The following is a 15,527-nucleotide window of genomic DNA, read 5'->3' on the forward strand; positions in this document are numbered from 1 at the left end:
TTGGTCATTGTTTTTCATGGGGAGAAAATAGAGAAGAAGCTAGAGAGTGAGTTAAATAAGTTTTAATTATTATTTGATCCTGTTATTTTATGATTTTTGTTCTAAATTTTTTATTTGTCTGCAGGAACCTTGTAATAGCTTTGAAAGAATTGTCTATTAGAGGAGATTTTAGGACTACTGTAGAATATCTAATAACATTGCTGGAAACTGCTGATTTTCAAAGAAATTGTATCAATACAACTTGGCTTGATCACTTGATAGCGGAGAAAGTTAAAGTAAGTTTTCCAAATTTTTCTTATTTTGTTCTAAACTGCCTGGAATTAAATAATTATACTGTAGCAAGATACATTTTAAATTTTTTTTTAACAGTATACACAACATCAAGCTGTGAAATTGTTTGATACAGGATATATATATTGTAGTAATTTGACTATACATTTTCAATGTTATTCATAAAAATATGCAAAAAGTAGTTATGTTTGATCCAAGCTAATTTTTCTTACCATCTAACTATTATTAAGTACTTACTTTTCATTTCTGAAATTAAATTATTTGAAACTGGTATGTTTTCTGAGGGTAAACTATTTTGGCAATTTTTTATTTTCACCAAAATCCTAGATGATTGCCAGTGTTTTAGTTTGGGAAATTGTTGCTGAGCACAAGACTTGCACAAAAGAAATAACATTTTAATGCAAGGATAAATGAATGAGAGTCACTGGGTGAAGGCGAAGTATCATAAGAAATTGATTATAATGTACAGGTGGCAGATTGAACATTTACATATGCATGAAAGATTGAACAGGCTTGGTTGAACACACTGGTTTTTCATGATTAAATATGTCATTGGAAAAAAATGTTATTAATGATGTTTGTGAGGAGCTGATGTTATTGGAGTTGTTTTGTAGAAAATTATGGTGCATTGTGTAATTTGTGATTTGGCAATCTTTTTGAAAACTTAGCTTTTCATGGTTATATTTTTAAGTAATTAAACATTCAAGTGGTAAAATGAAATTATTGTCAATAAATATTAAAATGAATTTTTAAAAGTAGACTGGTTTTTAAACAAAAATTTTGAAAGTGAAATTCTGTGCATTTTCAAATTGTTTTAAGTACTTTATAGTTTAAAGACATGACTTTGTTTACTTGTATTAATTAAAAAAAACAAAGATTCAAAATTTCCTAATTAGAACTATGCAGGGGTGCTACGCCTGCGCCATTTGCGACAAACTGAGACAAAACGGCATAACTGCACCATTTTGCGACATTCAGCTCAGTTTCTGCCAAAGTTGCGCCATTCTGAGACAAAACGTCCAGAATTTGACACACCTGAATTCAGTTTCAAATATTAATCCGCATCGCCGTGAGTCATTGGAGAGCATTTTGCCGTTCACGCCTCCTAAATATGTCATTTAAATGTCAGAAATTCCGTTTGGCGAATCAGCTAATGGAATGCATATAGAATATGCACTTCGTGTCTACAATTGGATTATGTACAGCAGTGAGTAGCAATCAGTATCGTATGCACGTGATCTTGTAAAAAAAAAGAGGGTATTCTTCCCTTATACTATTTGTTGTTATCTTGCTTTTTTTTCTTAGGAAACTGTACAGTGCACGTAATTATGTCAGGGATGAAAGACTTCTGCGAAAAAGCGGAAATCCGCTTTTTTCTCCCAATTTTTAAAATTTCCGACCATGTTTCAAAAACTAAAATTTTTAGGGAGTTCAATTAGAGAAACCCAAGCCTCCGGAACGATAGTCGGATTACCGCGACTACCGCTATAGAGTGGAAAGGAGTCTAAGCGTTTCGTTTCGACCGCCGATATTTGTTTTTTTTTGTTTGGCTGATTTTCAAAATTTTAAATATTAGGAACTGCGCTGGAATATGCTAAAATCGCGATTTTTAATCAGATGATTTTAATATCAATCATCGATTTTCGTATTTAACTGATTTAAAACTTACGTGTTGCGATTTTTTTTATGCTATTTAAAAATCGTACTAGCAATTCCTATTCACTCAATTTAAAAATTCAATATCGCAATCTGTATTCTCGCAAGTTTAAAATCCAGCGTCGCGATTCGTATTCACGCATTTTTAAATCCAATATTGCGATTCGTTATCACGCAGTTGTAATATCAGATCTCGTTTTTCGTATTTGTACGCTATTTTAAAATTACTCATTGCGATTCGTATTCACGTGATCAAAAAATTATGCATCGTGATTCTTATTTACGCGATTTAAAAACTAAATATCGCTATTTGTATTTTCGCGTTTTTAAAATCCAACAGCGCGATTCTTATTCACGTGATTTTAAAATTCAAAATCGTGATTCATATTCACGCGATTTTAAAATCCAGCCGCACGATTCATATTCGGGCGATTTTAAAATCCAAAATAGTGATTCATACTCACGCGATTTTAAAATCCAATATCGTGATTTGTATTTTCGTGTTTTTAAAATCCTACAGCGCGATTCATATTCACATGATTTTGTAATCCAAAATCGTGATTCACATTCACGTGATTTTAAAATCCAATATCGTGATTCATATTCACACGATTTTGAAATCCAATATCGCGATTCATATTCACACGATTTTGAAATCCAATATCGCGATTCATATTCACACGATTTTGAAATCCAATATCGCGATTCATATTCACACGATTTTGAAATCCAATATCGCGATTCATATTCACACGATTTTGAAATCCAATATCGCGATTCATATTCACACGATTTTGAAATCCAATATCGCGATTCATATTCACACGATTTTGAAATCCAATATCGCGATTCATATTCACACGATTTTGAAATCCAATATCGCGATTCATATTCACGCGATTTTGAAATCCAATATCGCGATTCATATTCACGCGATTTTAAAATCCAAAATCGCGATTCATATTCACGCTATTTTAAAATCCAATATCGTGATTCATATTCACACGATTTTGTAATTCAATATCGCGATTCATATTCACGCGATTTTAAAACCCAAAATCGCAATTCATATTCACGCAATTTTAAAATCCAGTTTCACGATTCTAGAAAGAAGTAGAATTAAGTTTTTTCTTGAATTAGTTACTGTAAAGATGTGATATATTTTTCTACAGTTGTTGCATTTAAACAATTACTAAGTGCATTCATAATCACATTTTATGATTGTATATTTAGCTATATAAATTAAAAGAACATAGTCAACTAACTAATCTTGTGAATGCAAGAAAGTACAATCTACTAGTCAATGCCAATAAACTAAAAAGTTTACTTTTATACTTAATAAAGGATGCAAGTCATTTTAGAAAGAAAATTATATTTATATGTGTCTTTTTAAATTGTTTATAATAGTTTTTAAATATTTCTGTTTTGATATAAAAATGTATATATGCTAATTTTTGGCTATTAAGTGCTCCCTAAAATTTTCTTGAAAAATTCCTACCTAAAATATTTCAAAATTTCACTGCACCTCCTGAATTCTATCAAAGAGGGTTTTTTTTTGTGTTATTTGCATTTTCTTAAACTCTCATTATTTAATTACTGAATTTCTCTTTTAATTATTGAAATCTGTAGACCTTTCATTGTAACTGAATAGTTATATATTTTGAGATGAAATTTGAGCTCAAAATAAAATGGGTATTTTCCCTTTTGAATTACCAAAACTAAATAGATATTTCTCTTTAGAAAGGTTACACCATTATATTTTAAAAAATAAGAAAGTTAAAATTTACTTTGTAAAATTCTGGAACAGATACTATTCATTGTCAAATGATAAATGCAATATATATGAAAACAACAGAGTCCACAAAACAATTTTGTGGACGCTTATAACAAATCATGTGCAGGTTTTTTAAAATCCTAGCAATAGTGAATGTATGTATAATTGTAGTACTCCTAGTATGCTATTAATGGTTTTATGGATCCTGAAAATTATCTTTATATTGTTATCAAACTGATTAATAGTCATTTTAGCTGAGACAAACTGAGCCAAAAAGAGATTTTAACTGAGACGAAATGCAATTTCTGGTGAGACAATTTGATATTTTGCGAGTAGCACCCCTGACTATGCTTAGTCAATGAAAACATTCTTTTTCACTCAGATTTTAAATAATAAAATGTCAGGAATTGTTATTTGATGAATGGGACTGCATCTTTTTCTTATTAAAAAAAATAATTTTATTATTTTCCATTTTTGTTAAATATTAATATCTTAGTCATTATGTGGGTGGGGATATGTAATTGAATTTGATACTTTTAGGGAAAGAGGGGAATTTTTGTCATATATGTTTGTGACATCTTGCTTAAGCAAGAAGTACTCTTATCTGAGTGTCATGGTTATGATAAGCTTTAAAACTGCATTTATAATAATTTCCTTGTTAAATTAACAAAAGAAAAAAATCCACTGTAATATTTTTAATTGTTGAAAAATAATTTTTAAAAATGTCTTTCAAATCATTTTTTTATTGGCTCTATTCCAGATAAATCTAAATAATTATTAAAATCATTGTATAAATAGAGGTTTACTTTCTTCCAATTAATAGAGAATCATCTCTCTTAGGTAAATTTTTTGTCTGAGTGCTGGGATTATGATTAGCTTAAAAATTGCATCAAAATATATTTAGTAATTCTTTTTTGTGATGTTAAAAAAAATGCAAATTTAATAATTTTATAATTAGTAAAATTATTAAAATATTTAGTTAAGTAGAGTTTTATTTTCTTCAATTTAATATATTTAATTGTTAAAAGTAGTGTTTAATAATGATTGCATGTCATAAAATTTTTTTTTAACAGTCCTGATCTATCATTTGATAAATCGGTTTTTCTTCAAATAAATAAAATAATCTATTAATCTAATGTTCCCTAAGAACCTCTTCTTTCCCCTTATTATTTCATTTTTTTTATTACCTCAGACGTAATTTCTAGTGGTGTATAATTTTGTTATTGTTAATGAGTCGCTGGAGAGTGGAAAACATTGAGTTACATTATTTTTTTTAAGCTACAAGAAAATTGGATAGTGAAGTTTTTATAGACAAATCATGTATTCCGAAATGGATTGACTCGCAATTTTTAAGGTAGTATTTCTACAAATTCAACGTTGTTTATTTATTAATTTTTTTAAAGTCTTGCTATTTTTTTAATTGTTACATTGTTTTTTTTAATGCTCTATGCCCCCTGATGATTTTGACTGCAAAATAATGAATAATCTAGGCTTACATATTTTTATTAATATTTAATGAGATGAATATTATTTTTAGAATATAATCACAGTTACACAAAAAGTTAGTTTAAAATAATGAAGCAAGCTTCATTTTATTGATTTTAAGAATAGGTTTTTTCCTAGTAAGTGAAAGACTTACTGTTAATATTTTGGAAAAATATTTATTGAAAAACCATTTAAAATTTTGAAATCTTTTTTGTGATCTAGTTTTTCTAATGATAGTGTAGCAGGTATGACTATTGGTTTGTATGTTTTTTCCCCCTTAATTATTATGTTATTTTTCGATTGCACAAATCTACCATGGTTGTGATTATGAATTAAGTCGCTGTTCTAACATAAAAAGAGGATACTTTGTTGTAAAGTATTTTTTTCAAAGAAAGGTGAGGTTTGTGCACTGGTTAATTATTGAAGCACTTAGTCTCAGGGTAAAATAATACTAAAATTTCTCTGCTGCATGCTATTCCTTTAAAGGGCATGGGGAAAATAGCTTTTTTTCCTTGAAGGAAAGCCTCCAGCTTTAAGTTCAGAAAAAGCTGAGACTAATGCTCAAAGGGTTAAGTTGTGATCTGATTTTCATTATAGAATAACATCTCTTGTTGATGTTCTGTATCATGATAACATTTAAGTTATCATTCATTAAATTGTTTTCTTACAACCTAAGTCAAAGTTTGAGTTATAATGAATGTTCTAATTTAAGAACTTTATTAATTCTCTTTTAAAAATGTGGGGCAAACTTAATACTATATAATACTAGTAATATGATTAATTATTTATGCATAATTACAGGCTGAGAAACCAGATACTACTTTAGCTGTTATTTGTGGCTCATTACATGTAGCTGATCGAACTATTTTAGATAATTTTCATAACTTCCAGACTTCATTAGAAAAGTAAGATTTCTTTCTCAATATAAGTCAGTTTCCTTGCTTGATTTTGTTAAAATATTTTTGATTTGCAACTGTACTGTAAATAACTAATAGATAATTTTTATTACTTTTGAATTACTTTTGTTGCCTCCAATGTTCTCTTGTGATTTATATAAAAATCATAGTTACCTAACCACTAATATATTATTATTATTTTTTTTAAATAGCGTTTTTGCTAAAAAAAACTGTGTTTATTAAATATTTATTCCTCTGTTCTGAGAATATTTGTTATGTAATTGATAAACTAGTAGTTGTTAATTTTTTAAAAAATTTTATTTTAATTTTTTGATAACTAATACTTTTTCTTCAAACTTTTTAATTTTTAAAAAATATGTTTCCAAGCGTACTAAATTCGTCCTTGTGCCTCTGGTCTTAAAATTTAGGATTTAAACTAGGGGTACGCAACCTGTGGCCCGTTGACTGTTGATGTGTTACCCGGGGCTGCTGAACAGAATATTTGTTTTTTTTTGAAAAATAAGAAAATTGTGAAAGTTTTGAATCGCATATTTGAGTTATCACTTACTTTTCGATGTGCTCAATTTGCACAGATTTTATTGTTTCTCGATCACTTTTCAACGTTTATTGCTGCAAAATTCTGCATGGTTTTAAAAAATCTGATATTTTAAATATGATATTACGATGCATGAGTATCGTATTTGAGTTATAATTTTTTGACTTGCTTTCTTTTTGCCAATTTCATCATAAATCCACGTGACTTTTTTACTTTTGTGACTTCCATGGGTTTTTTAAAACTCTGATACATTTATTATAGTTGACTCTTGAGTTATAAACCATGCATTTAATTGATCACTTTTTGACATGCTTTACTTGTACTAATTTCATCCTAAATCTAAATGATCTTTTCTTAAAAAGTAGTTATTGCTACGCTTTTCCAGGTGATATTTAAAATCCTGTGTTTTTACTACAATATTATTACAACACACGAGTTTTAAATCGCACATTTAAATAACCACTTTTTGATGGACTTTGTTTTTGCCGATTTTATCGTAAATTCAAGTTATTTTTTAATAGTTTTTCAGCAGTTTTTGCAACACATTCTCACGTGGTTTTAAAAATTTGGATTTTATTACGACGTGCAAATTTGAAATCACGCATTTAAATAACTACTTATTGATGCGCTTTATTTATGCTAATTTCATTGTAAATGTAAGCTTTCTTTTGCAATTATTGCGATGCATGTGATTTTGACGATAATGTAACTTTAACTATGATGATATTACAATACGTGAGTTTCTAATTTCGCATTTAAATACCCCCTTTTTATAATATTTATTTGTGCATATTTCATTGCAAGTATTTTTTCGATGTTTTCAGCAGTTAGTGTCATGCATTTGTAAGTGGTATTTAGAATCCCGAATTATAATACTATGTTATTGCATCCTGAAAAATTGGAAAAGTGGAAGAAAACGCGAATTTTTAAACTGCTCACTGTTTGTAATTTATTTTGTTTCAAATTTTTCATTGCTTTGGTGATTTTTTTTTTAGAAAAAAAAAAGTTTCTTACTTAAAATTCATAAAAACTCTAATATTTCAAGAAATATAAAAAATATATAAAGAACTATAATTTCAAATAAATATTGAGTCTATTTTGTTCTATTTTGCTTTCCCAATATTATGTATATAAATATTTAAAATAAATCAATTATTGATAAAAAAGGGAAAAATTTTTAGGAAAAGTATTAGTTTTTTCATTTTTGAATGAATTCTAATGATTAAAAATACTTAATTTTCAGCAAAAATTTAATGCTTCAAACACTAATGTTTATCTACAAATTATCATATTGGGCACCAATGTAAATAAATATCCACGCTGCCCTTCGTCAGTCTACCTGCTGTCCAAGTGACCCTTCACTCAAAAAGGTTGTGAGCCCCTAATTAAAACTGTAATATTGAAATGCAAATAAAATAAAATATTTTGTGAGATTAATATAAAATTAATAAAAATTTCATTCTAATATATTTTGCATGCACATAAGGCATATAACCAATTTTATTTAGTTTTATTGTTAAAGCTGATCTTCATTTGTTGTTGTCATGTGAAATAATGTTTTTCAGTGAATAATGTGCCATTTTATATAACTTCTGTGAGTTAGTAAAAATTATTCATGACTCTAAGGTTATATTTTGCAACATCACAAGTTTCTTCAGCCAAAACACTCTAGACTTATTATGTAAATGATGCCAAATGTCAATATGGGGAAAAGCTTAAATCATTTATTTTTGCCATCTGTCATCTCATAGTTGTTCTTTTTTAATTTTTTTTATTTATTTTTTTTTATTGCTTCGTGTGCATAACAATGATAATTTTTTTCTGAAGCTAAGCAACTGACAAAATACATACAGTATATTTTTTCCTTAAATTTAAATGCTGTGTCATAAATAAAGCCAAAAAATTCTGTTTTTGTTTCTTATTTTGCTGACTTTTTATAGACTAATATTTCTAAACCCAATGTCAAATAAATAAATAAATAAAAACTCAGATTTTGTAGAAGTGGATCACAATCTTTATTGAATGTTATTTTGATTAATTAATTAGATGAGTGCATGATTATTTTTCTTTGACCTATAATGGTCAATGCAATGATGACTAACTAAGATGCCTGAACCATTTTATCTTTCAAATACAGTATTGAAATTATTCAAATAAAGAATTTAAATATTCAAAGAATAAACTTCAATATTTTGCCACAATCTTATTTTACTATAAAATAAAGCAGATTATACTAAGAAATAATTATCCCTCCAGCTTTGATCTCCTGTGCAATACTATTTAAATTTTTCTATTACTAACTACTTTCCCACTGAATATCATGACAGTTGCAGTCATTTTTACCCAGTAAAGCCTCAGACTAATGCTGAGAGAGTTAACACATTTATATCATGTTTAATAATAGTAGTTAGCAGATATGAATCATGAAACATCGGGCATGTTATCATCTGCACTGAATTTAATGATGCACAGCTTCACAAGCAGAGAAAAATTTCTTTATGCCTTATAAGCCATATTGAATTTTGTTTATAAAGCCTAGAGATAATTTAATTGCATAAGGTCGGATAAAATGATAAAAAAGTTGGTAGCCTTGTCCTCTTGTACACAAAGTGCTATTTAAAGCTTTGCTTGAAAAAAAAAAAGATTCAATACTAAAATATTATCATTTAATTAAAAAAAACTGCTTTTCAATTATTTTTTAAAATTAAAACAATGTTTACTCAAACTTTGAATAAAAATTTATCATTGTACTGTAGCTGATATTAATTCCTTAGCTTTTTGTTATTGATTTTTAATATTTTTTTTTTCATACAGAGGTCAAATACTGCCTGCAAACATTTTAAATAACACTGTTGACGTTGAACTCATATATGATGGAGTTAAATATCAAATTCAGGTTAATAACATTTATTTTATGCTTAGTATTGTGATATATAAAATTAAGTATTTATGCATAACGATGTTATTTCAGGTTACTAAATCTGGTCCCAATCGATACTTTCTAGCTCTAAATAACTCGTTTAAAGAAATCGAGGCACATCGTCTAAGTGATGGTGGTCTTCTTTTATCAGTGAATGGTGCCAGTTACACAACTTATGTTAAAGAAGAAATTGATCATTACAGGGTAGTAATAGGAAATCAAACATGTATGTTTGAAAAAGAAAATGATCCTACTATTTTAAGGTTAGATATTTTTATTTACGCTTTTATATTAGGTCTATTATCTCCAGCAAAATTTAATGTATGGACATAGGTTGATAAAATACAAATAAAGTAATTTTTCTACAGTTCTAATACAGAGATTGTGTTTAACACTCATCAGAGTCAGAACACTTCTCTGTTGCTAACTATTTTAATGTTTTTGGACTCTACTGAACCATGCATGGGGAGTTGTGGTTCTCAGATTCTTTCAGTTTAATTTATCCAATCATTGTTCAAGCAAACTCTATGCTAATGTGCATTGTTATCCATTTAAATGAAATCACGACCCACTACCCCCGAGAAACAAACATAGTAAGAAGGGGACAATATATGTTATTTATTCGATCTAATAGTTAAATTCTGTAACCACTGTTTCATCTATTTCGACTTTGATGAGTGTTACTCGTGATCATACATGTGTATTAATCTTTGATAGTTTATTTTGTTGATATTCAATAGATGTGTGTGGATAAACACAAAGGGTTATAACTGTTAAATGGTTATTTTATTTTTACTATATCAACTTATATTCATAAAAATTTTTATTAAAATCTGCCCAGTAGTTTTGGAGATAATCAACTGAATCTGAAAATTCTCCTAATTTTAAATACCAGTTTATTTTGAAGCATGTTTTTATTAAAATGATTTATTTTGATTATAGATCTCCCTCAACTGGTAAGCTAATTCAATTCCTAATTGAAGATGGTTCACATGTATATCCAGGCCAAGCTTATGCTGAGATTGAAGTAATGAAAATGGTTATGACACTGACCGTTAATGAAAGTGGCTGGTATATGTTATTTTGCTACTTCTTATTTATTTATTGAGCATCGTATTGTTTTTAACTTTATTTTAAATTTTTTAGTATTCATTTTGTAAAACGTCCTGGAGCAGTACTTGAAGCTGGAAGTATTTTGGCTCGATTGGAGCTTGATGATCCTACTCAAATGAAGCGAGTTAGTATTTTATTTACATATTGATTTAATATAATATACGTATCAATATTGAATAAAACCAAGTTTTTTTTAAAAAAATTTTGAAAATATGAGAAGTAATAGAAAAAATATCCAATTTTGTTGGAAATTAAATAAAATTGTATATTGCCAATTTTTACGTTTTACAGACACAAAGAATAAGAATTTTTAATTCATTGCTCTACACATTTTTTACATATAGAGGGTGTTTCCATTGTGCATTTTCTGCAAACATATTTTTTCTAATTTTTATTTCTATAATTCTTATAATTATAAGAATATATAAGAATTATAATTCTTATAATTAATATTTCTCATAAGATCTTGTGCTGTCTTGATTGTTTCGACATTTTTCTGGGTAAAAAGTAACCTTAGTTAAAAATGAAGTAAAGCTATCAAAATAAATTATTAGCTACTTACCGAAACTTTTAGTTTTTGTCACTTTTTCTTACACGAAAATGCCAATCTAAAGTTTTAGGTACTTTCTTGAAATTTGAATTCACAATTATTCTGATTGAACTAACTATACAACAGTCTTTGCAGAAATGTGCAACTTATCGAATGTAAAACGTTGACCACACATTACATTGTAGTTTCAGATCTGATAACCTTATAAAGCAATAAATTGTTCTCCCGGTCAAATGACCGGTTGTGGTAGAAATAGGTATGCGACAAGTATTATTCGAAACAAACAAAATGCGAAAAATAATAGTAATAGAATATTAACTGTATATAATTGTTATTAAAAGTCATGAAGTTAAATGTGCAAAAGCGATAAGATGATTTCCGGATTTTCAATGTAACAGTTCTGAAACGGTCATTTGACTATTAATATCTTGTCAAAAAATGCATATTGTTCAAAAAAATCTGAATAGCCAAATGTTCAAGTTATTATTTAAAGAAACAGAAGAATGCACTGCTGAAATTCTACTGTCACAGTGACTTAACGAAATTCATGAATAACTGTAAAACATTACACGAGCCAGAAAATCTAAATTTGGATGAAATTTGGCTAATCTGATGGCAATGGAGCAGTGAGAAAGTGTCGTTAAATCATTTTCTAATTATGAGAGTCAAAATGTATTCGTCTAATGGGACAAATTTTTTTTTAATGAACACAATATTATGTCAGTGTGTAAAATGTCAGTGTGTACTTAAAACAAAGAAAAGTTACTCAGATGTTTATACCTATAGTTAAAAAATAAGTTTTCTCTGCATTTTTTAAATAATTTTATCTAATTTTAAATATTTTTTCTGGCATCTAATTTCTTTGAAGTAAGTTTCGCTGTTAAACCTAACTCTGGTTCAAATTCTGAGCCATTAGTTTTGTAAGGAGAAGGTATCGATTTTCGGCAACTTTCCGATATCCAGAAAATTCCCATTGACTTGACCAAGAGGTTGGCGAATTATGAATTCCATACTGTACTTAAATTTATCTAGTGGTGGCTATAGCATTTTCTTTTAATACAATTTATAATATAAATTTTCTTTTTTTAACCAAATTGCTGTGAAGGGTTACAGTAGTCATAGTTTATATCTTGTGTGATTTTTTTTCATCATTGGTGCATTAAAAGTTTATTTTAGGCATTAAATTACACTGAAACAACTGTTAACTACGGCATAAAGCTAATTGAATTTTTTATAGGCACAATTATTTACTGGAGTTCTTCCGAATGATGATTTTCCAAGCTGGCATGGTGATAAACTAAATCAAATATTTCAAGCTTCGAAGCAAGAACTTGAGTACATTTTGTCAGGCTATGCTCTTCAAGATCCTTATTTTATTACTAAACTTTCAGAAGCTGTCAATACATTTATGCGTTGTCTTAGGGATCCTAGTTTACCTTTACTTGAATTGCAAGTAAGTAGAGCTTTGTGGTATTGTGCAGTGCTCTTAAAAAAAGACCATAATCAGGGTTCCCACGGTACTTGAAAAACCTTGAAAGTCCTTGAATTTTGTTGAAAAAAATCAGGGCCCTGAAAAGTCCATGAATTCCGCCATAGGGTACTTGAAAAGTCCTTGATTTTTTTGGAATTAGAATATAATACTAATCTTTCTTGGAAAACAGTAGTAAAAAAATAATAAATAAATTCAAACAAAAATTATAGAAATTTTGGTAGATGCAATTTTTATTGCTTGAAGGGAAAAGAGGTTAAAGAAGATACAAAATTTTTCTCTCCTAGATTTTCCCTTCCAGATTATTGTTCACCTCTGATGTTTAGAAAGCTGAAATTTCTAGCACTTACTTCACATTTCTTATAATTTTGATTTGCATGTAGTATATCTAGATGTGTATAAATGTGATTTTTAAAAATTACGCATGTTCACGAAATTTAAAAAATCACGCTTCACATTTTATGGATCCATTTTAAAGAAAACAAAGCTTCGTTGGTCTTAGTTATCTGTAAAATATTGTTCTACAATAGATTTTATTGTGTTCAAAATACATTACTGATATTCCGAAGTAACAAAATCGATAATTTGTTATTAAAATTGAAATACATGTGCTAAATGGATATATTTTATATAATTATATTAATTTCTTGTAACCTAAAATTTGGATTTCAATATTAAAAAAAAGTATTTATATTTTAATAAACTTGTAAGTACATAAACTTTATCAATTATTTACTATGCTTGTTTAATGTAATATTATTTTTCATTAATTCTAATTTACTTCATCAAATTTTTCATGAAAAGTTTAACTGATGCTAGTTTTTAAATGTTCACTAGTATCATTTGTTAGTGTCAATAGGAGTTTTTTTAGTCAATTTATGTCAATTGGAATTTTTCAAAGTGATTTGAAGCAGCAATATAACTATCAACCATTTACATTAGTAGCTGATAAATTAAATTATTATAAATATTATTATTTTGTCAAATAAGCATTGCGCTTTGAAAATATACAATTTCTGCTTCGACGTAATTATCAAATCTGGTTGACATGTACTTTAGTATATTAACTGTAATACTGAATGGATCATTGAATAATTTGAGTTTAGGTCCTTGAAAAGTGCTTGAATTTTTTTTCGAAAATTGAGTGGAAACCCTGATCATAAATAACTTTTGATCTAAAGATCGTATCTTTACATTCAATTTTAGGACTCAATTTTAATGGTTCGGAGAAGTGTCCTCAAATAGGCTAATTAAATAGTGCAGACAATATTTTAAGTTACGAAATCAGGCATATTTTCTTTGAATAAACATACCTTTTTTATGGATTTAGATTTTTGACTTCCAAAATATGGAGGGATTGTAACAGCAATCTGGGAATTATGGTCCTAATATTTTGTTAAGGATAGCGATCCAAAGTTTGGACCCCTTAATGTTAATTTTATATTTTGCATATTTCACCATATCTTGAACTTTTTAAGCAAATTGAAACAATTTTGCATGAATTTATAAAATTCGTTTATACAAGGATAGTTCCATGAAAAAAAATACTTTCAGTAAATATTTATTTTTTATTTTATCTAACTAAACTCAGTGGCGCGACAGCCCTAGAGGGCCAAGGCCTACTGTGCCCATCCCAGTCAGGTGTTCCGGTCAGGTGTAATAATAATAGTAAAAAAATTTTTAATTGTGAGGTTTAAAAATTTTTGCATCATTTTTAAGAATAATTTTATGTGACAAAGTACAAAATTTGTACAGAATCCGTCGAATAGCTTGTGAAAAATCTAATTTTAAAGAAGTCTTATATTTAAAATTCAATTTCTCTGGAACTGTTCAACTAGTTTTGTTCAAATTTGGTACTATGCCATCTAAAATTACATTCTTTAGAAAAATAAAAAAAATGTGTTCACCTTACAATGAAAAATTTTTTACTCTTAAATAAATATTATAAATTAATAAATGATTATTAGAAATTATTTTTTGCATGAAATTGTCTTTGGATAAATGAATTTTATAATTGTGTGCAAAAACTTTTCAGTTTTCTTGAAAAATATTTGATATGGTAACAAGGGCGGCGCCAGTAGGGGGTCAGGGGGAGCTGGAGCACCCCCGTCGGGCATGGCCAGCCCCCCCATCGGGAAAAATTTAAAGTCTCGTCGGGAAAATAGTCTGGTCACATTTTTTTTTTCTAAAAAATGTCAAAAATTCATTTACAAATGCCTAATAAAAATTTTTGTAGTTGACTTTTTATTTATTTATTTTTAAGAATTAGTAACAAAATTTAGTAAAATATATTGTAAATTCTATGTAATTGTAGTTTCACTGCACTACTCCTAACTTTGCTCATACATTGTTAAACTAGAGTCCGGATGCGATTAGACATGGTTGAAATTGAAGACTTTTCGAAGACCCATAGAAATCCTTTCCCCTCAAACACATCTTGATTTTCTTGGAAACTTATCTTTCAAACTGCTATTCTTTTTTCTCGAGAACTGAGGAGGGGATAGATAATCACCCCTCTTTACTGGGAGAATAACTGACAAAAGCCTGAGGGACAGAGAGAGAGAGGCAGGTCCTCTTTACAAATTCTTTTTTATGTAACATGTTTATTAATGGTTTATGGGATCACATAATTGCTTTGTGAAATTTTCAAGCAAAATGAAAGTAAAAGAATAAAATAAAAAAAATTCAGTTTTAATTTTTTCATTTTTTTAATACTTTTAAATGAGGAAAATCATTTACTTATTCGGATTCAAGGTTTATATTTTAATCAACGCATTAAATAAGCAGTCGGAAAAAA

The 15,527-nt window shown here is 28.1% G+C and overlaps 1 protein-coding gene across 2 annotated transcripts in view; it reads left to right on the plus strand.

The window, feature by feature from the left end:
* The window catches only part of LOC107449161 (acetyl-CoA carboxylase), a gene marked incomplete at its 5' end in the record, with an annotated part of 85,955 nt that continues 70,428 nt past the window's right edge, over positions 1-15,527 (plus strand). For both annotated transcript variants that reach the window (XM_071188232.1, XM_071188233.1), the window contains 8 exon segments: positions 1-46; positions 125-275; positions 6,008-6,111; positions 9,473-9,554; positions 9,630-9,841; positions 10,521-10,649; positions 10,725-10,815; positions 12,479-12,694. In XM_071188232.1, coding sequence (XP_071044333.1) covers positions 1-46; positions 125-275; positions 6,008-6,111; positions 9,473-9,554; positions 9,630-9,841; positions 10,521-10,649; positions 10,725-10,815; positions 12,479-12,694 — 1,031 coding nt within the window.

This window comes from Parasteatoda tepidariorum, chromosome X2 (genome assembly GCF_043381705.1).
Source record: "Parasteatoda tepidariorum isolate YZ-2023 chromosome X2, CAS_Ptep_4.0, whole genome shotgun sequence".
Taxonomy (NCBI): domain Eukaryota; kingdom Metazoa; phylum Arthropoda; class Arachnida; order Araneae; family Theridiidae; genus Parasteatoda; species Parasteatoda tepidariorum.